This window comes from Salminus brasiliensis, chromosome 22 (assembly GCF_030463535.1).
Source record: "Salminus brasiliensis chromosome 22, fSalBra1.hap2, whole genome shotgun sequence".
Classification (NCBI taxonomy): Eukaryota; Metazoa; Chordata; class Actinopteri; order Characiformes; family Bryconidae; genus Salminus; species Salminus brasiliensis.
Genome location: NC_132899.1, coordinates 15559851 through 15585358, shown reverse-complemented (window position 1 = coordinate 15585358; position 25508 = coordinate 15559851). Strand labels below are relative to the sequence as shown.

Genomic DNA, 25508 nt, shown 5'->3' with positions numbered 1-25508 from the left:
AGATCCAGCTCAGGTTTTCTGTCCGTCCTGTACTGCTAAAAGTAGGTCACTGTTTGCTTTGTATTATTCAGTAACTGGGCTGATGTGCAGCGAAGGCTTTAACGTGATCTCGCGGGGTGACGTGGGCTGATGAAGTTATTTTTGAAAATTCTGGCTAGCAACCTCACGGGTCATAAGAGAACCTTATTCCATTTACTATATCTAGGAAAATGTCACTCAGTATGTAAAACATTTTTGATTATTCACTGTAAGGTGAATTTTAAGTCCCTGAAGAGCTCAAGCTCAGTCACTCTTAGATGGGCCTTTGCATGCCCAGTTTACATTAATGAAAGAAATACATGTAAAGATAGTAACACTCAGCATGAATAAAATACCATAAAGGAATAGTTATATAATTAAAAATATTATTTTCTTTGTCTCAGGACATTTTTAAATGGACCAACGAAACTGTCTACCATTTATGTTTGCCTAAACCTTTCGGAACTTGTTGCATTCATTTTCATATCACACTCAAAAAAACATTAAAGAGATTTCTTGTGGTCTTAGGAGTAAAGGGCATGATAGATTGATTGTGAGACCTTGTAGTAACTTGTATTCCTACAGGAGGAGCAAGAACTGAAGAAGAGGATAGCTTTGCTTGAGTGTCAGTTACGAAAGAGTGAAGCTGCGAAGAAAGGCTTTGAGGTGTCTACTGGCAAACTTCTACGCTTTGTTGAGGTAATGCATATCAGCTTGCAGGAACATCTCTCCAAATGTGTTTACCTTGCTGACTGCCTGTTCTGTGGTAAAAACTATGAGATGTCAAGTTAAAAAAAAAAAAGATTTGTATTTTTCAGTTTCATCTCTGTACCGCAACATGTTGACAGCTTTTATGACACATTTTATGAGGAAAGCTATGGGACTTAACAATGAATAAAAAATACAAATGATAAAAGATAAATATCTGTAACAAGGAACACATGTAGACAGATTGGGACAACACAAATTAGGTTTAATATATATATATATATATATATATATATATATATATATATATATATATATGTACACACACACACACACACACATATATATATATCATACTACACAGACATTACTTATCTACTAAATATTTTACAAAAAGAGCTGTAAATATATAAACAGTGATTTTGGCGTAGCTTTATGTGCCTGTCCTGCTGGGGAATCGGACTACACCAACTGCTTGCATGATGCACAATGATTATGACACACAAATATTTCTGGACATGGTTTGAGGCTCTTTTGTGAGAATGACCCATGTGGTTGTCAGTGGGAAGCACTTGCTATCACTCAGATTTATATCATATTCCAGAAAGCCTCCTTCATCTTTTGTTCTAATTCAGAGTCGAGCTTGGCAATTAAAGGGGGAAAAAATCTTAATTATTGGGAAAGCTGTAAGACATCAAGAATATAGAATTACATAATATAGTCGCTGTTTAAACAAAACTTTCTCTACTTTTTTACAGAATTTGAAAACAGCAGTTGTTCTTTATATTGTGTGTAAATGTCTTTATGAACAAACCAATAGAAATGGTCAAAACATACATAATTATTTTTAATAGTCTTTAACATGAAATGTTACATTAACATTAAAAGTTAAGCAAACTTTTTTCTTGTCCTGTAAAGTTGCCATTTTGTGAAAAAAGTTTTGGTCCTTACAACAGCAACATATAGAATATACATAACAGTAAATGATTTTAAATAGATTACTACAGCATACATTTTTTAAACTTTTTTATATTATATGAGAAAACATCTAAATTAAAAAAATTTTAAATGAGTTTAAATGTTTATTTCTGGTATTTCAATTCTTCTAGGTCATTCAAGACTTCCTGGCAGAGCACCAAGGAACTTTACGGACCTATAGGTAAGAGAGGGTTTATTTCCACTCTCATGTTCAGGTAAAAGCTAGATAAGCAAAGATAAGCAAAGTGACCAGGTGGAACAAATAAAGATAATAATAATTCATATTCAACAAAAACTATAATAAACCCTGCTAAAGGTGTGTGTGTGGGGGGGGGGGGGGGGGGGGGCAAATGGCAGTTGTCCTCCAGTGTTCTGTTACCCATAAGAACAGATCATGTTTGATAACAACTGTCTGTTTTATTTGTCTTTGATTTGTTGAGTAATTCAAAGGTTCTGCGATGAAAAGTTTTTTCAGGACAGAAAGCAGGTGTGTATAATGATCAGAAATCAGTTCATCAGCTAAGCCTGGTAGCGATTTTGTTAAGGTCCAATCAGCATGGACACCTGCTGCCTTGCTCTTCACACTCTGCTGGCAGAACAGAATGGAGAGACCTAGCTTTCTCTAATGATCACCCCTGCTGGCTCTAATGGCCGCTGTGTCTGTGTGTATTAGTGTGTGTTTTTGTTGATTTGGGGAAGGCATAAATAAAGATTGCTACTATTCGTGCTCTAGAAACCTTATTATTTATAGTTAGAGTTTATTTACTTGAATGCTAAGGTAAAAGTTAAACAACAATCTGTTATTTATGAGAACACAAATGTACTAGCTTTCCACAATTATGAAAAAAAACTAAGCTCCAGGGTTGATGTTCACACACTTAATCACACTTAATGTTCACGAGCATCATTAGACACATCCTGCAAATGTGCTACTCCAGCACTTGATAATATATAACATGGTGTAACAATAACAAATAGCACACAGTATCTTAATACTGGCTAACATTAAAATATCAAAAAAGGGAAATTAGTCAAAAAAGGTCATAAATACAAATACAGAAGATGATCAGGGGCCTCTCATAATGTCACATATATGCATTTAGACTACCAGACTACTTCTGGTGGGAACTGTCTAACATTATTTTCTCTCAATGACCTGAAACTGTAGTGATTGTGCAATCATTTTTTTTCATAACCCTCTATCCATGTCAGTGGGTCTCGAGCACATGAATCCCCTTCCCCAAAAGCCCTTTCTGTGTTAGGTGTCATGCTGGGCACTGACTTGCAGCTCTCATGCCCCCCGCTCAGCATGCTTTGTTCATTTCAGGACAAAGTAAGCAGACTTCAGGACAGGACAGCTTTTATAACAAGTAAATGTTATGAAATCTGTTCTGTTAAAAAACTGAAATGTTGCAGAAATCACCCTTTCCATTAGTCAGGTTTTAAGACAGTTGTGGAAAAGTCCTGTTAAGGAAGATATGATGTAGGCCATTGCAAATGCTGCACTAACATGCTTACAACATGGGAATTAGAACAGCTAATAGATAATTCCATTTGCTTCCATTGTGCAGTGGATTTTTTGCATAATTCTATGAAGCACTACTGTATTAGGCAGTGCGACTGAAATTTTGGAGCTGAATAGAAAAAAAACTAATCAGATTCAGAAGCTATAAAATGTGTATTCAGTGACACCAAAGTATGAAACTCTTGCACATATTTAGCCACTGTAAATAAAGTAATATCATGAAATACCTGAACATAAATGGTTGGATTTCTGGCCTGTGTCCTTTTTTGTTATCATTTAAGAAATGATAAAATATCAGACTGTTGGGGCAGGGACAGTACAAAGTGCCCATAAGGTGCTAATGATATCAGAGAAAGTAGAAGGAAAATAACCCCAGAACATGGCTAGCTTAGTAGTTCTCAGGACTCCTTATTGTTTGCATCACAATGCAAGACGTTTGTTTCAAGGCAGTTTTTTGTTTTCTAATGTTAGTTAAGAACAAGTACCAAATACTATCCAAATATCTAACTAACATCAGACCACGATACTGTAAAATTGGCTTGCTTGATGTTTACCTTTAGTATGTAGAAGTATATGTACATGATTTTTGTCCACAGCTGATATATTATATTTCTTCTCTTTCAGTTCTCAGAGTGAGCCGAAGTTGGCTGCTCTGTCTCAAGCTCTGTCTTCTCGAAGTGGGAAGAAAGTGTCCAGGACGGCTTCAACGCTTGCTTTGGAGGCCAAAGAGCTCACTCGCACTGTCAGAGCCATTTTGGAGGTGGACTGTAAGTGATTTGACAATTTGAACATTTGCCCATTGCAGCCAAATCATTGTTTCCTATTAGAACATTTTTCCAGTCATGAGGTCTAATTTGGAGCCTTGTTAGAGGCCTTATTAGGACATTTATAAGAGCTGTTAGACTTAATCAAACATAAATATCTAGCTGTAAACAGTTACAAATTTGAAAACAGCTTACTATAAGTCCATTGTATACTAAATAAAGTAGTATGAAATTATATTATAATATTGAATATTGTAATATAACATCACAGTGACTACAAAGTTATGTCCATTTACCTTACACCAGTTGTGTACATATTGCAGCAATTCTCCAGCAATTCCGATGGTATTACATTGGACATTGCTTCATTTTGTGGTGCTTGAGTATTAGGAGTAGAACAATCCACTGTCTTAAACAAAACCATATTGTCACACGACACAAAAATGTATATCTCCAGTTTTCCTGTTTTTTGCTTTCTGTTTTTACTATACAATCTGATATAATGGTCTAAAATTACTTGAAATAAAGTATTTTTAAATTGACTTCCAATGAAGGTTAAAAATGTCTGCATTCATGGTTCCTAAACGTATCTGACAGACAGGAATTTTAAATTGCCTTTACAGAACAAATTATATAAGGTTATATATGCTTTTCAAGTCATATTTGGTTTGCATTTAGTCTGACCTGCCATATATAAAAATGCACACAACAGGATTTAAAATTAAAGTGCAGTATGACCCAATAAATAAAAAGAGCTGCTGAAGTTAAGATGCACAGAAAAATATATGTATACAGACACTGACCACGGCTAAGCTGATTTATCAGACATTTAGCTCCATTGCAACTCCTTCTGATCTGCAAAAGATCAGTGAAAAGGTTCTCAGACGTTCCATCTGTGTTAATGGGTCTGTAACAACAGTAGTGTTCTCAGAACAGAGGAAACCACTGATCTAACCAGACAAACAGAATAACACTGCTGCCTGTTTGTTGAAATTTTGTTGGGTTCCACATCCCAACAAGATCTATTCCTAATTGGTGAGTGAGATAAAAGCAGATTTCTTAAAAATAATGTCCTGATACTGCATTCCATCATCAAAACCTCATGAAACGAAGCACTGTGGAGGGAGTATAATGTTGGGGGTTTTTTTGGACCTTGACAACTTGCAAACTTTAAGAGAATTACAGATATTCCACTACAAATCTATACAAAAACCATACAATAATAAAACAAATCACATTGGAAACTATTCATACAGAAATCCAGGTAATTCTGAAAAGTTGACAGACTTTAGCCTAATGCTGTTTGTACTGCATGATAATCATGCTAATAAAAACTGTGGTTAGAAAAGGCAAAAATAGGACCATGTCTACCCCAAAATTAGTTCTGAGTTTACTGTGGGCCTGCATAGTAAATGTGTATTTTTCTACGTGTGAAAGGTCAGGGCTTGGGGCAATATTGTGTGAAAGCCTCTGTTGTAGCCTGTTGTAAGCCACTCTCTGTTTGCAGAGACATCTGTTTCTACAAGTTTTAAATATCACATTGAAATTGGCATTCAGGATTAGATTTACGGGGTCTTTCACAGACTCAAAGCATGCATCTACATCATCATGGAAATATCAATATCCTAGTCTGCAAGCAATGCTGTCAGTAATACTATACTTATGCCATCAGCATTTATATTTATAGACATTAATGCATGAATCAACCAATTTTTCAGGCTTTTACCACAGATTCTTTCTTTCTTTATCTGTTTTAGGAAGGTGTCTTCACAAATTCATGATCATGAAAGTCTGGTGATTGACGTGGCTGGTCTAAAATGTTTCACATTTGTTGTGTTGCCTTTGTGTTTTGAGTCATTGTCTTGATGCATGATGAAGTTTCTCCCGATTAGATTGATGCATTCCTATGTCCAATTTCTTTTGTAGACTTCTGAATTCATTCTGCTGCCACCATCAGCCTTGGTTTTATTTGTCCATAAATCCTTTTAGAACGTTTGTGGTTCATCTTTGCAAATCCTAAGTTGGCTTACTGCTGATAAGTGGGTTGAATCTTGCGGTATGGCTTCTTTATTTATGCTTCAGAAGTCTTCTGTGAATGGCAGATTGTGATACCTTCACCCCTGCCCTGTGAAGGTTGTTGGAAATGTCACAGTTTGGATTTTAGTTTTTTCTTTCAAGCTCTCACAATATTTCTGTTATCTGCTGCTGTTGTTTCCCTTGGCTCACTTGGTTGAATGCAGTCTCCTTCTTTTTTTAGGACATTCCAAACTGCTTTGGCTCTGCCTAATACGTGTGCAGTGGCTATGATCAATGTTCTCTCTTTTTCAGCTCAAAAATTGCTTGCTAATCGCCCATAGACAATTCTGTGGTTTTCATTTTTTAACAAAAAATGCTGTCTTCACAGGCAAAACCCAAGAATAGACAAGGGCAACAAGAAACACCTGTCAGTCAACATTTTTTCCAGTGTTCCAATCTTTTTGCTCAATAGAAAAATTGGTATTTTTAACATAGCCACATGCTATGTTATTAAAACATCTAGATGTACACAGCAGGACATAAGAGCTGAAAGTCTGGTCTTATGTCTATATTTAGGAATGTGTACAGTTGTGGTCAAAAAATGTAACTCATCATGGACATGAATGTCATGGCAATATTGGACTTTCAGGGATTTTTTAGGCTGTTTTCTTTTTGGAACAGAATGAGTAAACACACCATACATCTTCAATAGAAACAAAACAGCAACTGCCATTTCTTAATAACATCCCACACTGTAGAAACGACTTAGTTATCTTCTCATAGCCTTCCTCTGCCTTGTGGGCATCGATTACTATAGTTTTCAGACCTTTAGACCATTGCTTCGAGAAGCCCATGTTTGATGAGTGTTAGTACAAGCTCTAAAGAGTCAGAGAATGTGTAAAACTATAAAGCTTGATTCAGCGGACAGTTTACACTTATAATTAGCAACATTCATTTGCTCATTAAGGTCTGAGAAAACAAATCTAAGCCTTCGCAGCACATTTAGGGTCTTCAAACTTTTGCACAGTCTATACTGATGATATTGAGATTGAATTTTTTTATGCTATGAAAAGCATTAGGATGCCCTTAACTTCTGCATAAAACTGCACACAACCATAGTTATAGTGTAGAAACATTGGTGGTTCTTGTGTAATACCTGCAAATTATCTGAACAATCATTCTAATGCAGCACATCCATGGAAGATATTGCAGTATAGGGTGTAACCTAATCAGGAAAAATAATCTTGTTTTGGTGTACTGAGTGAAAAGAATTAGGTCAACCCAATAAGGAAACACAATCTAAGGTGCATTTGATGGTAAGAAGTCCCATTCGGTCTAATTCACCTCACTGCTGCAGTCGTTGCCTGGATACTAAGCTCTGAAAAGGCAATTGTCTGTCAGGTTCTTCAAAAGCATTGTTATGTCATGTAACATGCTGTAGGGTGTACCCATGGTACACACTGGCAACAGTGTCAAATTAAAGAAAAGGAGGTTTATTGAAGACATAAATCAGAATTGGACTAGTCCAGAAAACAGAGTGAAAATAGTGGGTTTAGTTTCATGTCTCATCATATTATACCTCAAATAAATCAGAATAAAAGCCTATTGAAACAAGTAAGCCAATACACATACTGTGGATTAACTCATCAAGGACAATTCATGATGTTCCCATTGCTCAAATATATTTGAGTGCCTAACGATGCTGCCCTTGTAAATCCAGTTGTGTTGGAGCCAATTGAATGGCTTAAGGGAAAGTGATTTCTTCAGCTCTCAAATTTTAGATACTACTAGTTACTTTAATATTCTTAATGTGTTTATTAACTGCAGTTTTCCTGGCCTCGCCAGCCAGGTAGTATGGATAGCATGTTAGCATGTTAGTTAAAGAAGTTCTACTACATTTTATCCACAAACACACTTTTTAGTGGAAAGAATCAGGTAATTAGAATCATTATGTAGTGACCCCTTCATGGAACTCTCATTCATAAGTCAATTCAGGGTCTGAAAATGCTTATCAAGGGCTTTGTTATGTTGTCTTTACTGTGACATAATTACGGTGCATACATAACGTCATGTAAGACCCTGCATGGTCAGTGCTTAGTAACAGCTGTTTACCCATGGCTGATTACTGGGAAATGTTCACTTGTATTCTATAGCCATCATCCTAAGAAGCTAATAAGGTCAGAGATCCTTAATAAACATTCTGAGAGATCTGAGAACTCAAATCTCTTGGGGTGCTCAGACTTTTGTAAGACTTACACCTTACACTTTAAAATGTATACAGTAGTACAAAAGTAATACACTAAAAAACAATACACTAATCTTTCTTGAAACAGTTCAAAAACAGTGTTTTATGTCTCTTGACAATGGGTTTATCTTCTAGCTTAACTGTTAACTAGGGATGCCCAGAGTATCCCTAGGTGCTGAGAATCAGCCGATACCGACTTGCTGACTTTTCTTGTATATATATATATATATATATATATATATATATATATATATATATATAGATAGATAGATATATATATATATATAGATAGATAGATAGATAGATAGATAGATATCAATGTTCAATTTTTAATTTCTAAAATCTTTCTAAATTCTTACATTTTTAAATTTATTTATTTATTCTTTGGCTTGACCATTATATATATATATATATATATATATATATATATATATATATATATATATATATGTGTGTGTGTGTGTGTGTGTGTGTGTGTATATATATATATATATATATATATAGTGGGGCCATAAAGTATTTTGTCAGCAGAAAAAAGTCAGCAGATGAAAGAGGTCTGTAATTTTCATCATAGGTACACTTTAACTATGAAGGACAAAATGAGAAGGATAAAAATTCAGGAAGTCACATTGTAGGATTTTTAAAGAGTTTATTTGTAAGTATTTGGTCACCCACAAACAAGCAAGATTTCTGGCTCTCACAGACCTGCAACTTCTTCTTTAAGAATGTATTAATGGCACCTGTTTGACCTCGTTATCTGTATGAAAGACACCTGTCCACAGCCTCAAACAGTCAGACTCCAAACTTAACCACAGCCAAACCCAAAGAGCTCTCAAAGGACACCAGGAAGAAAATTGTGGGGTCAAAATGATCATGAGAACGGTGAACAAAAATCCTAGAACTACACGGAGGGACCTGATGAATGACCTGCAGAGAGCTGGGACCAAAGTAACAAAGGCTATCACCAGACTGACCCGTGTTAAGGGAAGAATGAACAGGGCCATGTATCGTGAGTTTTTAGCCAAAACTTCCATCAGTGAGAGCATTGAAGATGGAACGTGGCTGGGTCTTCCAGCATGACAATGATCCCAAACACACTGCTCAGGCAACGAAGGAGTGGCTCTGTCTCTCCAGACCTCAACCCCATAGAAAATTTCTGGAGGGAGTTGAAAGTATGTGTTGCCCAGTGACAGCCCCAAAACGTCACTGCTCTAGAAGAGATCTGCATGGAGGACTGGGCCAAAATACCAACTACAGTATGTGCAAACCTGGTGAAGACTTACAGGAAAGGTTTGACTTCTGTCATTGCCAACAAAGCATATGTTACAAAGTATTAAGTTGAACTTTTGTTATTGACCAAATAGTTATTTTCCACCATAATTTACAAATAAATTCTTTAAAAATCAGACAATGTGATTTCCTGGTTTTTGTTTCTTATTTTGTCTCTCATAGTTGAAGTGTACCTATGATGAAAATTACAGATCTCTCTCATCTTTCTAAGTAGGAGAACTTGCAGTGGTTGCCTAAATACTTTTTTACTTTGCCCCACTATATGTGTAACAGGGAGGGCATTTATGATTCAGCCTGTGTGTTCAGACCTCTACTGGACATATATTGTACTATTTGACTTATCCCTATTTGAGTGATATATTTGCAGCGCTTGTTCACACAAATGTGAACCGTCACATTATTCTAGTTTTCTTCTACTCGACACTTTATGCACTAATAAGCCCACTAATCCGTTGCCACAGCTTTTGTCAGTAGAGTTTGAAAGGAAGTCTAATGTCTACAAGGAACACAGGGGTGTAGCATGAGTCAAGCAAAAAAAGGAATTACTGAGAATATCAACTCTTAGGCTTGTCATTCAAAATAGATTGAACATGACAAAATATGAAATCTGGTTTATTATAAACACATAATTTAATTGTGCTCTTTAAGTGTGCCTGACTAATGTTTAACATTAAAAAATACATTACATCACACACATTATAGTGGTAAGCCTGAACTATAAATAAAATACTTCTTTTTCAAAGCATGTTTAATGTGATAAAATGTATACATTTTAATTTTGTGTAAAAATACATATAAAAGTCAACAGCTTTTATCTTCCTTTTTACTTGAATTGAAGCAGGAAAGCAAGAGACTGATGGAAGGAGGGGGATACAGGTAAATAGAAGAACTTGACAGAGATCCAGAGAGTGAGTGGCGCTGGCTGAGGAAGATGATCAGAGAGAAGCTAGAGGATCAGGAGGATGGAGGATAGAAGGATGAGTAGAGGGGGAAATATGTCTCACATGCCAGGCAGCATGTGATCTCTTAGCCAGCGATGCTCACGTTTCAGCTGAGTGCTCTCCACTGGGAGAGTGAGAGGGTGTTTTTTTTTTTTTTTTTTTTTGGAGTTGCACATGGCCTGCCACCCTTTTCTCACCCGCTGAGGGCAACCGTAGCTTGGGAGGGGCAGTGCATGGGTTTCCATGTGACGGATATTCTGCCAGCCATGTGACTGCAGATTATTCAATTGACTCATCAATATGGTGACACAGAGTGAGCTCTGACCAAACACAAACACAGTGCATTACTTCATATCAGCATGATAGCGCAAAGACTCTTATTTTTTTATAGTTTTACAAATTAAGTGTATGCCAGAAGAAATACTTCTTTGTCACTACATATTTTTGTTTTAGGCATCCCACCAAAGAAGAATGGAGCAAATTCAATTTTTAGGGTGGTTCCTAGGTTTCTCAGATTTTTGAGCATGTTTTGGGACAGCCTTGGCAAATTCATTCTTCTTTTCCAAGAAATCAACAGTCCCATTATAGCTACTGGAGCAAGGTCTCTAGGAAACAAAGGATTGGTTGAGTTTTTGGACCTTGTGATGAGCTGCTCTGACGTAATAACTTTGTATGTCTGCAGCCAAGCCCCACGGCTCCAGCTTTAAACAGCCTCCTGTAGCTTGCTAAGGCTAGACCAGCTAATACAGTGCCATTGCCCCAGGGTGAAAACAGGGTTAAACAGTGGCACCGTTAGCTTGTGGAATTAACCATCATGTATTATTTTGTTTTATTTCATATTGAAAATATAGTACAATCAAATGTAATTAAAATAAAAAGCTGTTACATTACATTTATTTTTAAATAACTGTACCTTTTTTGTACATTTCTATAATGTTTCCAAGACTACATTATGGTCTAGTTTTCAGTTGCAGATCTGTTTGTAGTAAGTTGAAACCAGACCTTAGAAACTGGACCTTAAAAACGTCTTTGAGTGATGCCATTGAAATTCTATTGGTGACATAAAGGACATAAAGTTTTTGTGACTTTTTTATGAAGTGATGGTTATTTAAGCCTTTAAGCTTTATTTATTTAGGCCTTACACTCCCCACACACTTCTCCACCACAAAATAGTTCTTTATAAAAAAACAAACAAATAAAATCCTTCTATTGCGTTGTACAAAGACCATCTATTTCAGAAACGTGGCAGTGCATTGTGTCCATTGCCGGGTATTAGTTGATAGGTGCTGGGCCTCCTGGCGATACAGAGGGCATCTCAGGATCATGTTCTGGCAGACATTTAAATCCAGTAGGGTTGCCCTAGTAAATCCTTTAGGATTCATTACAAGAACTGAATAAAACTTGAACAAAACCGTAATTGAAAACTTGAAAATATTGCATTAACCAGCATAATCGTTGGCAACATTTTTAGTAATACCAAATATGGAGAACAGTAAAGGGATGACGTTACTTGAACTACATAATCACATGAAGTTCATTAGTCCAACGTTGCGATAGGATGTACGGTACACTAAATCAAAAGCCAACAAAGCCTTTTTGGTTCATAAAGGTCCCGGATGTGCTGAGAGTGTTCTTGCACGATGAGATACTTGGCGTAAGCTTTTTTTTACCTCATTTGATCCAGCTTCATAGAGTGCAGCCAGGAAATTCTCACAGTCACACCCCAACGAGGATGTAGAAGCACAGTAAAAGTGTGTTATACTAAAAAACACTTTTTTCAGCTTCGAAACAAATGAAATCATGTTAGTGCCTTTGTATTCCTTCTCTCTCCTCTCAGGCTTACCGTATGGCTGGGATGAAGCTTACACTGCAGATGGTGTCAAATACTACATCAAGTAAGTTCAGCCGTGGAGTATGAAATGACTATCCTACCTGCGTGTACTTGTTACTGTTTTCTCTTTATGTTGTATCTACACAGCAAATCGCTTTTGCATAAATCACACAGAGAATGAATATGACTGGAGATAACACTGCACTCAACTGCAGTAGATGGTAATCACTTAATGTTCAGTTAAAATTGCTGTGGGTTTTTCCATCACCAGTACAAATTCTTATATCGCACTTGAAATGTAGATATGACAGATATCATCTCCTACAGTGTTTGCGCTTCCTTTCCTTCCTTTTTACATTAAATGTAATAGTAAACTCTTATTTACATTTTAGCTTTCTCACGAATGTAAGAATAAACATGATATAAGTTGATTAAGGCAATCATAAGATGAACAACTGAGTATCTTAGCTGTGTTTGACACATGAGATGACCTGACTTGTGCTTCCTCAAAATATCTTCCTAGGTCTTATATCCTAGAGAGAATGCTCTACCCAATTATAATGAACCACTACTCTCTTAATTACTCCCTTAACCCAGCAGGCCTTTTAGGCTGTACAGCTTTGATGTGTGTTTTTGTTCTGTGTAGTCATGTGACCCAGACAACATCGTGGACTCACCCTGTGATGAACTCCTTGGGTCTGTCAGAACCAGAGGCCAATGACCAAACCCAGAACACTCCAGAAGCCAAGGGATAAAGTACAGAACTTCCCAAAATTGGTTGTGCTGTCTCATTTTTTGTGAAGATCGAGTGTTTTAGATTCCAAACTACAAATACATTGAATATGACTTCAGTCAGTATCATTTCAGTACTGGTAAATATTTCAGATTCCCAAGCCAAGCAGGCCCCATTAAACAGTATTTAAAGGTCAGGTCTAGTTTTTTATTGCATCCTGGATGGGCATGGGATTACCTGACATTTGCTGGATACCACGTTAGCATTGTTAGCAGCCTCATTTATTTAAACTCCTAATCAGAAATGGCCAAAACAGCAATAGTTTTGTTTGAACTGGCTCTGCCTTTAATAGAATATACCAGAGTAAATTTATTAATATGAATGAGTATGTGGAGTCTCATTAACCATAGTTAGAAGTTTTGGAATATTACCAGGCTGGCAACAGGTGTTGTTCTGAATGTGTGTTTTGCTGTTTCAAATTGACCAGTGATTGCGATTAGTGGCTTTTAGGACATTTGCCAATTGGAACATTTATAATGTGCAGCTTATACTAAATCAGTACACACCTATAATTCAGGTCGTTAGAGTGAAGGGGAGTTTAAACATTAAATGATTGGGCACTTTCAGTGAGTTCTGTTTTAAACTTTCCATTTCAGGAATTTCCCATCTTATTCTACTCTACTCTTTATTCTTTTCTTGGTATCTTTACCAAAACAATGGCCAAGCCCACTCACCCTTCCTATTTTCCAAAAACAACCCCCTCCCCGTCATTCTCCAGCCAAACAATGTCTTTGAAGTCAGAGTAATGCCCTCTTTTTGAATAAATGAAAAGGTCTGTGAGAGGACAAAGTGAGCTTATCAGAGTGCTGATCAGATCTGACATAAGTGGTTTATACAAGCTTCAGTTTTTGATTGACAAACAGGTGTTAGATCTCTAGTGTAGTTAACTGTCTGTCAGTAACAACGCTTTTAGGTGCCCTCTTATCTGCTACATTTGAATGGAACACATTCCACAGTCCACTATGGTGTGTTAGTGAGGCGTAATCGTGCGTTCATGTTTCATTTTCATGCACTCTGACATTGTCAACACAACAAAGCAATATAACTGTTGTAAACCTTTGTGGAGTTTATAACTGTTAATGAGGCATAGCACACATGTAAACACATCTTCTGCTGCATGTGTGGTTCTAGATGTCTGCATTTCCAGTAGACATGTGAAATCTCAATGTTGTACCCTAAGCCTTATGTGCATACTTTCTGAAAGTTTCTTGTCTTAGCAGGGTTGCTTTGGTATATGCAGGTTTGCTTTAAAGGGGGAGTTCATCCTTATTGCACATTTGAGGCCTTTTAAGGACTTATTGGGATCTTTTCTTTATTAAAAGTAATTCAAACAAAACCAAAAAACGAAGTTAGTTACCAAATATTACTCAGGAACAAACCTACTTCCAAAGACTACAAAATCCTCTCTCCTGCCATGCTTCAGTCTGGAAGATACAATTTCCGTTTTCAAAGGAGCCCCTGGCTGTCTGGTCCCATTTACCATTACTGCTCAACCGTTACTTTAGTATTGGTACCATATTCAGTGTGACGCATCACTACTTATAACTCTCTAACACAAATATCTGCCTCTCAGTGGAAACAAGTAAAAAATGAGCACTAATTAGTTGTGCATTGAATTTTGTTCTCAGTCCTTCACAGCACCTCATGTTGCTAATGTGCTAATGAGCTACTGCTGTACCACAACAAAGAACATAGCTGTATGTTTGTTTCACTGACAGTTTACTTTTCTTAGACTCATCAAATACCTGCAGCACTTTGTTCCCCCCGAATCAACACACTACAAACCTTAAAAAAGAGAATAAACCAAATAACAAAGGGATCACATAGACTGTTGCATTATTGGAGAAAAGGTATGTGGAGAATTGAGAATGACACATCAGTTAGTGTACCTAAAACAATAAGTCCATCAAATTATTATTTGTTTTGCAAAACAATCAGTGTTGAAGAAAATCCAGATAAGTATTCAAACTGCATGTATTTACCTAAAAATCATTAATCAAAAAAATGTCTAATCTAAAAACACATCTAACAGGGATAAAATGTGAAATTGGCTGAACTCCCTCTTTAAGGTTTTATTATTTGAAACTCTGCCTAACAACATAGATTTATAGTAGAAAGATATATTTAGATGATTGATTTATAGATGTTTTCCCTGTTTTGTCTGGGAATATGTTCCGATTTTATTGTGGTAGTAATAAAGGTTTGTTGGCAATAACCTCTTTACTTTATGTGAAAGTCTTGTATCTCCTGTATTGTGTCTGTTTCAAGGAAACTATTTCTGCTCTGAGTTGGTTTGCACTACACGAATTAACACGCTTAGTGCCCAGAGCAAGAAGTATTGATTTTTTCCTCTCCCAAGCATGTGTTGTTAAATATATCTGCTTCCAGGAATTTAAAATCACACAAACTCCTCAAATGCTTGCCTGCTCATCTCTCACACACACAGAAATGCAGGTGGACTTCTCACAAAATAGACAGCACTACCACATATAATTCAATTCTGAAATGAAACGCTGAATACTGCCATCCTGTGCAATACAATGTATCATTATTTCCCAAGGTTCTCTTTGAGTCATGCCAAGTAATTTATCAGTGAATTGGAATCTTTCATTTGCAGGATTCAGTCTAAAGGTTATTAAGTCGTGACTGGAGGACTTGATGAGTATAAATAGCATAGCTGAAAAGCAAGAAATATCCTATATATATAAATATACAAATGGTTTTATGCTAAATAGATAAATGAATAAAGTTGATAAAAAGGTTATTTTGTGAGCAATGCCAAAGATGAACCACTTTTAGTTCCATACAGAACCATTTTTGTAGAAGAGATGTTAATGTGAAGAACCTTCAAATTCATAAAGAAGCTTTACATCAACTTCTATAAACTTTTTAAAGGTTATACACACACATACACACACACACCTCTTTCACAAAAAAATAATTAAAAATGTAATCTTTAATGTGTGTGTATGGAGGCTTATCTGTTTACAAATATTTTAAATAAAGCATCAATAACACTGAAAATGGTACATTCTTATTAATATCACTGTATTTGACTGAACCCACTGTGGGTCCATGGATTTCCGCTGTCTGCTGACTTCTGTATACTTCTGCAGAAACCAAGATTCATTAGACCAGGCTACATTTTCCTAGTCCAGTTTTTGAGGGTCTTGTGCCCACTGCAGCCTCAGCTTTCTGGTCTTAGCTGACAGGAGTGGAACCTGGCAGACCTGTTGTAGGCCCTTCGCATTAGGGCCTTCGTGTTATCCATTCTGAGATGCTGTTCTGCTCACTACAAGTAACTCATCTGAGTTATTATAGCCTTTACAGTCAGCTTAAGGCAGCCCGTTCGCCATTGACCTTGTTCATTATTCCAGAACTTGAAGCTGATGGTCCATGTTTACTGGATTTTATACATCGCACTGCTGCCTCACGATTGGCTGATTAAATAGCTGTCTGAATGAGCAGGTGTACAGTACATAGAAAGGACACAAAATCTAGGACTATATTTTGTAAACAAGCCCAGTCTGCAATCTGTTTCCAATTTGTCATACACATGTAGCAACATGTGGCTCATGGTGCTCCACATTAGAAGAGGAGTGGCCACTCCTGGCCTACTTTCTGCAGGGGAGGTTACATCTATGGCTTTAGCTGCCAGTTGCCAAGGAAACTTCAAAAGAGGAGAAAACAAACAGCTCTCAGAGGAGAGGCAGACAGGCAGACAAAAATGTGTCCACAACAGAGTGTTGGCAGAGAATGGATAGGCTAATGGTAGGTAGAGTAATAGAGAGAGAGAGAGAGAGAGAGAGAGAGAGACGATGGCAGCCTTTTTAATGAGAATAAAAGGCGCTGAGGCTGATTTGTAGAGCATCGTCTCCTCTCCGTAGAAAACTTGAGCTGCGGCGTGAGTTTCAACGTGACCGCTGAGAGGGCTGCCGCTCCGCGCAGCTCGATGTTAATTGGACAAAACTGGGTCAAGCGCTCTTGTCACGTGGCCTGGCGCTCCCACCTCCCACTTTGCTTAGCGTGTGTGCAAAGGCGGTACAAGTAGAGACGGTGATGGGTAGTAACACTCAGAAAACAGAAAATACTCCCTTAAAACCTGAGTGAAATGCTGTTTCATCAGAGACGTACGCACTTGACACTGGTCCTTTTTCAAATGTTTTGTTCCACCTTAAAGCAGTTTCATAGGCGCCCTATTATCCGAACAGCTTCAGCTTCGTATGGTCCTGTGTGTTTTTGGATGAAGCATATAAGGTACCAGAACGCACGTGCTGCGCAAATGAAGGCTGAACATTTAAGGTTGAATGGGAGATTACAAAAAAAAAAAAAAAAAAAAAAAAAACCTCCCATAAACTTCTAAACACCAGTGTCTCACATCCATCCACCCTCCTTTCCTTCAGTTTAAACCCCACTGCCTCCCTTTTTCTCTCTTTTGCTCAGTTCCCCTCGGTTGCTGCCTGTTCCTCATGCTGTTAATGTCCAGCTACAGCTACAAAAGTCTATATTTTAATTTAAGTACATTATAATAATAAATACATAAATAATTTAAGTACATTTTTAAGCGAATCTGGGAGATATCACGGATCATCTGCTGCCACATTGTTCTCGCGTTGTCAATCTTGTCGGAAGTCGGTCCAGCCGGTCCAGCCTCTGGAGGTTTGACGTCACGAGCTTCAGCCTTCACACATGGAATTGATCGTTTCAGTCCAGTCGGCAGACTCACTCACTCACTCACTCACTCAGTCAGTCAGTCAGTCAGTCAGTCTCACACACACACACACACACGCACCAACCTCAGGTCTGTGTGGCCGGTGGCGCGCGCTACAGCTGTCTGTCGTGTGTTTGTGATTTTCCCATCATTTTGCCTGACTCAGGAAACAGTTCCGTGCTCGACTCCTGTCATTTTTAGTTTATTTATTTGTTTCTTTTTTCGCTGCCGACAAAGAGATGTCCAGACCTCTCACAATGAACCCAACTTTTGTTCCTCTTCAAACTCACGGCGTCTTGAAATCGCTCCTGGAAAACCCAATGAAGCTGCCGCTGCACCACGACGACGGTAAGAGAAGTCTTTGCTCAACTCAGCTGCTCATAAATAACAGCCTGGCAAAACACGACGAGCTGTCAGCTGCTTCCTCCATACACATCAGTGCGTTTTATAGACCACCTGCAGCCGTCATGGGTTCATTTAGTTGTGCTTAGGTGCGATAAAATCATGGGAGTGGTTGACTGTATGTATCAGTAATTTTAATAACACTTTATGCTCTGCTCATCGTTTTATCACCTTCTGTCTTGGTGGACTTTGTGTCTGGGTCCACCCAGAATTGTCATCATGAGCTTGAGATGACCTAAACAACTCCTGCCAGAGCCATGAAGCCCAGTTCTTCACTTTACTCTGCTACTGTAAATCTAACACAACTGCTATTCTCACTGAAAAGGCCATACGCTTTAATCTGATCACGTACTCCTAGCTAGAAGGGAAATGGCCAGCGTCAGGTCAGGCCCTAACCTTGCTTTATTTACTTTCCAGTTTTTGGCAAAGACAGAGTGGAGGAGAAAAAGTTGGATGAAGACCGGAATGTGCCGCAGTCCGCTTTCCTGGGCCCAACCCTTTGGGATAAAACTCTGCCTTACGATGGGGATAATTTCCAGTTGGAGTACATGAACCTCGAAGAATTCCTCTCTGAAAATGGCATCCCTTCCAGTCCTTCACAGCATGACCAAAGCCACCACCATCACCATCACCACCACCACCACCACCAGCAACAGCACCAACAGCACCAGCAGCAGCAGCAACAGCAGCCTTGCCTGCAACAGGCCTCAGTATCAGTCATGGACCTCAGCAACAGAGCCTCCACCTCCATCCACACAAGCATGATCCCTCAGACCTGCCTGCAGAGCCCTGGCAGATCAGGTAAAGCAGCCTTAGCGGTGGACAGGATCACTGTCACAAGGGGGAAAAGGGCCCCGTTCAGCAAAACATGAATCACATGGGTTTTATAGTGGAGTGAATGTAATCACAGGCTTGTCTTTACTGTGGCTCTAATTAATCCAGATGTCTTTTAGATTTGTAAACAAAGGCCCTCCATCAGCCGCATGAAATATAGAGTGTATCTAGAGTTCAGGGAGTTCTCCAGCTCATTTGTGGCCAGTCTGTTTAGTAGTTGCACCAGACACAGATGTACGAAGATGCCGTACGTTTCTCTGCAGTGTACCGAAAACAGGGAACTTAAGGGTGAAGGTCTTGTCACACATCTGCTTTTGGATGCTAATCAAAGCTTTCCATGCCTCACTATCAAAAGAAGTAGAGAAGAGGACAGTATATGCTCCTGCCTGCTTGTAAAGATGTTTTCCACACCTTACTTTACACAAAACTGAGCTTACTGCTAGTCATTTCAGACTTACGACACATACACTGCTTGGGAATAGTGCTGCTTGATTCTGTACTTTTGAGGAAAATGGCCTATTGGGAAAACATCTCAACAACACAATTTACTTAATTCTTGGATTGGCTAATTTATATATATATATAATAAAAAATTAACCAAGATAAAGGCATTATCAAACATATATAATACAGATATATTTAATGGGGAGGAAGTTTATGAGGAGTACTGTGTACTGCAGCATGCATGAAAGCGTGTTTTACATGTGACCGCTGTCAGTTGCCTAATTGAATCACTTTCTATGTCCACCTCAATTCATAATACCACCCAGGTGTCTCACAGTTTCAGATAAAAGCCCCTGACCGCGTGCTGCTGTCTCTGACTCTTTGCATGGCAGGCAAAGCAGCCAGGCTTTTCACCAGTCACGTTTAGCCAACGAGGTGTACAGTGTTATTTTTCCCAGCCGTTTTCCGACAAACCCCGCCTCCTGTGCTATAATTGGCTGCTTTTTGGACTCGGATTGGTTGTTGAAACAGCGAGTGTGAACTATTGGCTAATCGTAGCGCAGGGTTGTATTTGCCGGTCCGAGGAGGGAGGAGGGAGGTGGGACTTGTGGAAATCGGGTGGGAGGAAAAATCTGGGTAGTATATCCAACAGCGTTAGATAGAAATTAATGAGAGCAGCCGAAGCGCGACTGCATTAGACTTTTTGTGCTCTTTCTGAAAACAGACTGAGCTGTTTGTGTTTGAAGTGAATTACTCTTGTAGTTATGTTTCTTTTATTCAACAAAGTATCATATGCTTTATTTCTTTGCCAGCTTTAGTAGTAAAAGGAAATATGAATCGCGCGAGGTTTATTAAAATGGCAAACAACTTTATAGTCCAAAATGTGAAGTGAAGAATAATTAAAAATGAAGAACGACTGGAGTTTACATGCTTCTATATATTTTGTCACTTTCCCAAGAATCCACTTTTGACTGTTGCTTGTCCTGGAATCAATGACTTGAGCGCCACTTAGTGGTTCAACGTTAATACTACACTCTAAACATAACAATCTGTTGAAACGCATTCGTGTACATATGATAAATTCCTCATTTTTGTTTTACGTACAGTGTTGCCCCCAGCACGTAACACACCCAGTCCAGTTGATCCAGAAACCATCCAAGTGCCAGTGAGCTATGACCCTGATCCTACAGACCTGGCCCTGTCCAGTGTGCCCGGGCAGGAGGCCTTTGACCCTCGCAAGCACAAGTTCTCAGAGGAGGAGCTTAAACCACAACCCATGATCAAGAAGGCACGGAAAATCTTCATTCCTGAAGACTTGAAGGTAACACTCAGCTAGACACTCAACGTGGTGTGCTTGTTCCCCTTTTCTCACAGGCAATTCCACTGCCATTTTTTCAATCTGACCATTTGCATCTTTTCCACTAGCCAGAGATGCTGCAGGTTGTGGCTAAGAGGCTTAAGCCCAGTCGTCCATTCATTCATCCTTGTGCGGCCAGGCCCATGTGATCCTACTTTTCCTGGTATCTCAGTAGTTCTGCTGGGGTCGGGATTAAAGGATTTGCCTTTTTAATTTGTTCAAATAAAAGTGGATCCATGCGAGGATTTGCAGAGTAATAAATTGCTCAAAGCTGATTTCACAGCCATGCCTTCATGGGAAAACCTGTCACCACACGGATGGATAATTCACTAATACCTACTGTCTTATTAAAAACTCACTCTAAAAGAGCTATTTGACAAAAGCTCAATACTGTTTGTTTTGGAGACAACCACTTAAGGTGTGCATTTAATTATTTATTCACAATTGCCTTATTTATGACTTATTTACAGTTACAACAGTTGTTTATTTAACTAAAACAACTGTCAAATTATATGTACGGGAGCCCAGTGATACAAAACATACAAAGAAATTGGGAGGATCTTTAAAAGGAAGAAAGAACCCAACGGTTACTCTAACAGAGCTACAAAAGTCCTGTGCAGAGATTGGAGAACCTTGGTTGGACAGACACCCATTTCTACAGCACTCCCTAAATCGGGTATTTACAGCATAGTTTTAAGACAGAAGCCACTGTTAAGTAAAAGGCATATGAAGGCCTGCTTGGGGTTTGCTAAATGGCATGTAAAGTAATTTGGAGAACGTGGAAAAATATTCTCGGGTCTGACGAGATAAAAATCTCTTGATTATTAAAAGAATTCTTAAGACAGAACAGAACTTTCTCAATCCACCGTATTTTAAATGCTCTCTAGATGAAAAAAAGATATTAGCAGGTGCAAAAATGCAGTAAGAGCCACAGCACAGTAAAGCCTGTAGCTGAGATGTGTTGAATAAATGGGTATGTGCATGATAAGATTAGTAAGAACAAAAGGTTTTATCTTTCTTTTTCCTTTGGCAAAGTGCGTGGATAACAAGTGCAGCACACCCATTTTAAGAGCATTGTTAACAGGGTGAATGTGTCTGTGTCAGATGTGTCATCTAAGCCTGGATATTGCCTGAGGGGGACTGTGGCAAAAAACATGGATTCAATGTGATTTTTATAGTATGTGCAATACTTGAGACTTTGCAATTCAATTATTAAGACATAGTAAGGAGGGTTGTATCATTAAAAATGAAACTAAAGATGTTAATTTAATTCAATTAAAAATAAATAAATGACTGAATAATAACTCAGTTATTTACTGAATTATTATGTTATTATTTCAGTTGAATGACATTTCATTACAAAGTGAGCCTGCATTTCCATCTTTTTGGCATTTTCACATGCCAATTGTGTACAGAAATCTTTAATCAACTATAAATCATAGTAAAATATCTCCTCATCTACCTCACTACAAACGCAGACATAGAGCCATATAAGAAAAAAGTCTAGCAAAAATAACTGGGCACGTTTCACCCTTCTCCCTTTCTTCTATTACTCTACATATTTTGAGCAGGATGAAAAATACTGGGCACGCCGCAGAAAGAACAACATGGCTGCCAAGCGGTCGCGGGACGCCCGGCGCCTCAAGGAGAACCAGATTGCCATCAGGGCTGGCTTCCTGGAGAAGGAGAACTCTGCTCTCCGACAGGAAGTGTCAGACCTGCGGAAAGAGCTGGGGCGCTGTAAAAATATTCTAGCAAAGTATGAAGCTCAGCATGGTCCTCTGTGAGGCCATCAGGCCCGTGCTGTTTAAAGAACAATGTAATGGGGTAAGATCCATTCAGCATCTGCTCCAGCCAACACTCACCTCAGTCTGTTCTTGGCACTTTAGAAGGCAAAGAGTACATTTTGTGTATAGTCATGTGTATATTCCAGATTTCTTGTCCATGTTTTATCATACTTGTTTGATGCTACCAGGCTACATGTTTTTTTTTCTCTCATTATTGTACATATGACTTTTTCTCTTGTTGTTTATTTCTTGTTGTAGCATTTCAGTCTACCTTTATATGAGATAAAATGCCTTTTATGGTCTGTCTTAACAGCTACGTTTGTTACAGTTTTTATGAAGAAAGTAAAATTTTCAACCTCAATGCGTTCAGATGAATCGCCCCCCCAGCATTTTGTCCAGTGAGAATAGTTCATGTGGTACATGAGCCCAACTTCAATGGTTAGGCCTCATGATATTAGTGTCTCTACAAAGGCCTGTTGTTCTCACAGAGAATTGAATGTAGCAAGCTTAATGTATGAGATGAGTTTATAGTGTTTTTTTGTATTACCAAAAACAAAATACATAAAAAATAGCAAATTGTCATTATCAGATGCACAAGTCTGGCTAAACCAGGTGTGGGTAATTCTGGAGTTCTGGATTCCTCAATAGTTTTGTCTTTTCCTGCTCAAGCACACCTGATTCAACTCGCCTGTTAATTGACAATTTTAGCAGGTCTGTTAGGGCAGGGAACTCCAGTCCCCATTGCCCAGGGCTAGACTTTAGTCTTTTTTCACCTTCCAGCTATGCTGAAGTCAGTGCTGACTTCAGGAAGTTTTTAGTGTCAAGGTAAAACTGTACATTTACTTTAAACTTATAAGGAAACACAAACACTATTGCCATGGTATTTAGTCTCTGACTGACTTCCATATTATTCATGTTCTAACCTAATCAGAGTACAGTTTCGCCTTCAAAAAGCCATATTTAGTTTTTTTCTCCATTGCCAAGCTGGATTACAATACCACACCTGTGGCAATAATTACCAAGGACTCTATTTTGAACATGTACAGACATGTGGTGTTACAGAGTTATCACTTGGGATATTTGTTTGTTGAAATAATGATCAAGTAGTCTTTTTTTTAGCACTGGCCATTTCCCAGAGAATGGAAATATTTTGGACAAACTTGATGATGAAAAATACTGTTTGCCTTTTTCTTAACCGATGTGAGATGAATGTATGTGTAAAGTGTATTTTCTGTCTCTGTGAACAAGCCTGTCACTTTTCATTTCAGACCAAAAGATATATATATATATCTATAAATATATAATATATTGTTATTTTAAATTAGATGTTTTTACAAAGCTATTCTTGTTTTTGTACAGTATTTTCCTATGAAATTCCGAGGATATGCGTTTGACTACATAGAAAACATTCCAAAATCTCCAGTGTAATGCTCTAGTTTGCTGGAATTGTGCATGGGCATTATTATATTATAATCCAAAAGGTTAATTTAACACATTTAACAATTTCTTTATTGAAAATTCATGTGTTGTTGCCCAGCCATGCCCATTGAAACTCTGTATGGGCTGAAGGGTGAATATGTTTCAGTTTCCTGCTTTCTGTCAGGTAGCTCTAGCCCAGCCTACCATGTTTCTTGCTGTTTTAATTCTTCTGAGAGATGGTATTATTGTGTTTGCCATGCTTGGTGAAAGTAGTGAACGTTGGCAATAAAGATTTGATAAATGGCAAACAGCACTTATTCTTTTCTAAATTACAGCATGTTTAATTGTAGTAGAAATTTTCTGATTATTTATTGGCTTCTTAAAATTAAATTTTGTTGTCTTTGTGTGTTTCGTTTTTCCTTGTTTCTTTGCTCATGTCCAAAATAAATGGTTTAAAGTGATATCCGGTCATATTGTTTGTTTTCGTACGGAAGATTAATGACTCTTCTTGCAGTCAAGGATCTTAATTTGCATCAGATTATCTGTGAAATGTTTTCCATTTTGGTTTGACACGCAGATAAGAACTGTAATAATGCCTCTCAGTTGATATTTTCTGCCGTGATTATGACATATGACTTGGACTGAAGTATATTTTTAGCTTTTGAGCCATTCAAAGAAACTTTAGAAGGAATATATTTTTATTGCCTGAATACAATTGTCTCTATTTTTGCTCTTACCAGCTCCACTTTATCTGCTAAATATTTATACCTTCCCCTGTAATGTTACTGTTTTAAAGATACAGCGACAACATACAGAATGCTTATTGGCATGCATATATACAACATCACAGAGTATGCAAACAAAAATAATTACATATACTTAATATACAGTATATATGTTGTACATATACAAGTTTCTAAAGCTACATGTACTACATCTTCAAACCTTTAACCTAGAACTCTATTTGAAGTGTTAGAAATAAGCATTGAGTTTTAGGAGAATTAAAAGTGAAGTGACATGGTGTTCACACATTTAGCAAACTGAAACTCCTGGTGTATTTGCCTTTAACATACCACTAGAGAGCATCCTTTCTGCAAAACTGAACTTTTCCTGCTCTCAAATCAGGGAGATTCAAAACGTCATATCAATGTGTGTTGTCATTACATCATTATCTTCCTCTACATAACATTGCTCCCTCCCGTCCTTTTCTGTCCTCCCTCATCCACTTTATCATCATCAGTAGCATCAGCACCTTCGTCATCACCATCGTCATCTTCATCCCCAATAACATGCATCTGTGTCTTCAGTGTCTTTATTCTAGTAGCAAATGCACTTCTTCCAACAGAGTGAAAATGTTAAATTGTGCCTAGCTGGAAGTTTTTCAGTTTGATCAGTTAGAAACTGATGATGATTAACAGTGTATCTACACATAAACCAATTATATT

At 37.9% G+C, this 25508-nt stretch overlaps 2 protein-coding genes across 4 annotated transcripts in view; both read left to right on the top strand.

Moving 5' to 3' along the window:
- The window catches only part of stxbp4 (syntaxin binding protein 4), a 34129-nt gene extending 18785 nt beyond the window's left edge, over positions 1 to 15344 (top strand). For 2 of the 3 annotated variants that reach the window (XM_072667266.1, XM_072667265.1), the window contains 5 exons: positions 604 to 717; positions 1836 to 1885; positions 3854 to 3996; positions 12323 to 12380; positions 12963 to 15344. In XM_072667266.1, the coding sequence (XP_072523367.1) occupies positions 604 to 717; positions 1836 to 1885; positions 3854 to 3996; positions 12323 to 12380; positions 12963 to 13071 (474 nt within the window). In that variant the 3' untranslated portion in view covers positions 13072 to 15344. Of the gene's footprint in view, positions 1 to 603; positions 718 to 1835; positions 1886 to 3853; positions 3997 to 12322; positions 12381 to 12962 lie in introns of those variants that run through there. The other variant, XM_072667267.1, reaches the window with a different exon arrangement.
- Positions 15345 to 17836: 2492 nt separating this feature from the next.
- Positions 17837 to 24505, top strand: hlfb (HLF transcription factor, PAR bZIP family member b). Its single transcript, XM_072667157.1, has 4 exons — positions 17837 to 18168; positions 18640 to 19023; positions 20607 to 20821; positions 22429 to 24505. Exons 1-4 carry the CDS (start codon positions 18060 to 18062, stop codon positions 22642 to 22644), a joined length of 924 nt encoding a protein of 307 aa, XP_072523258.1. The 5' UTR covers positions 17837 to 18059; the 3' UTR covers positions 22645 to 24505.
- Positions 24506 to 25508: the final 1003 nt, after the last annotated feature.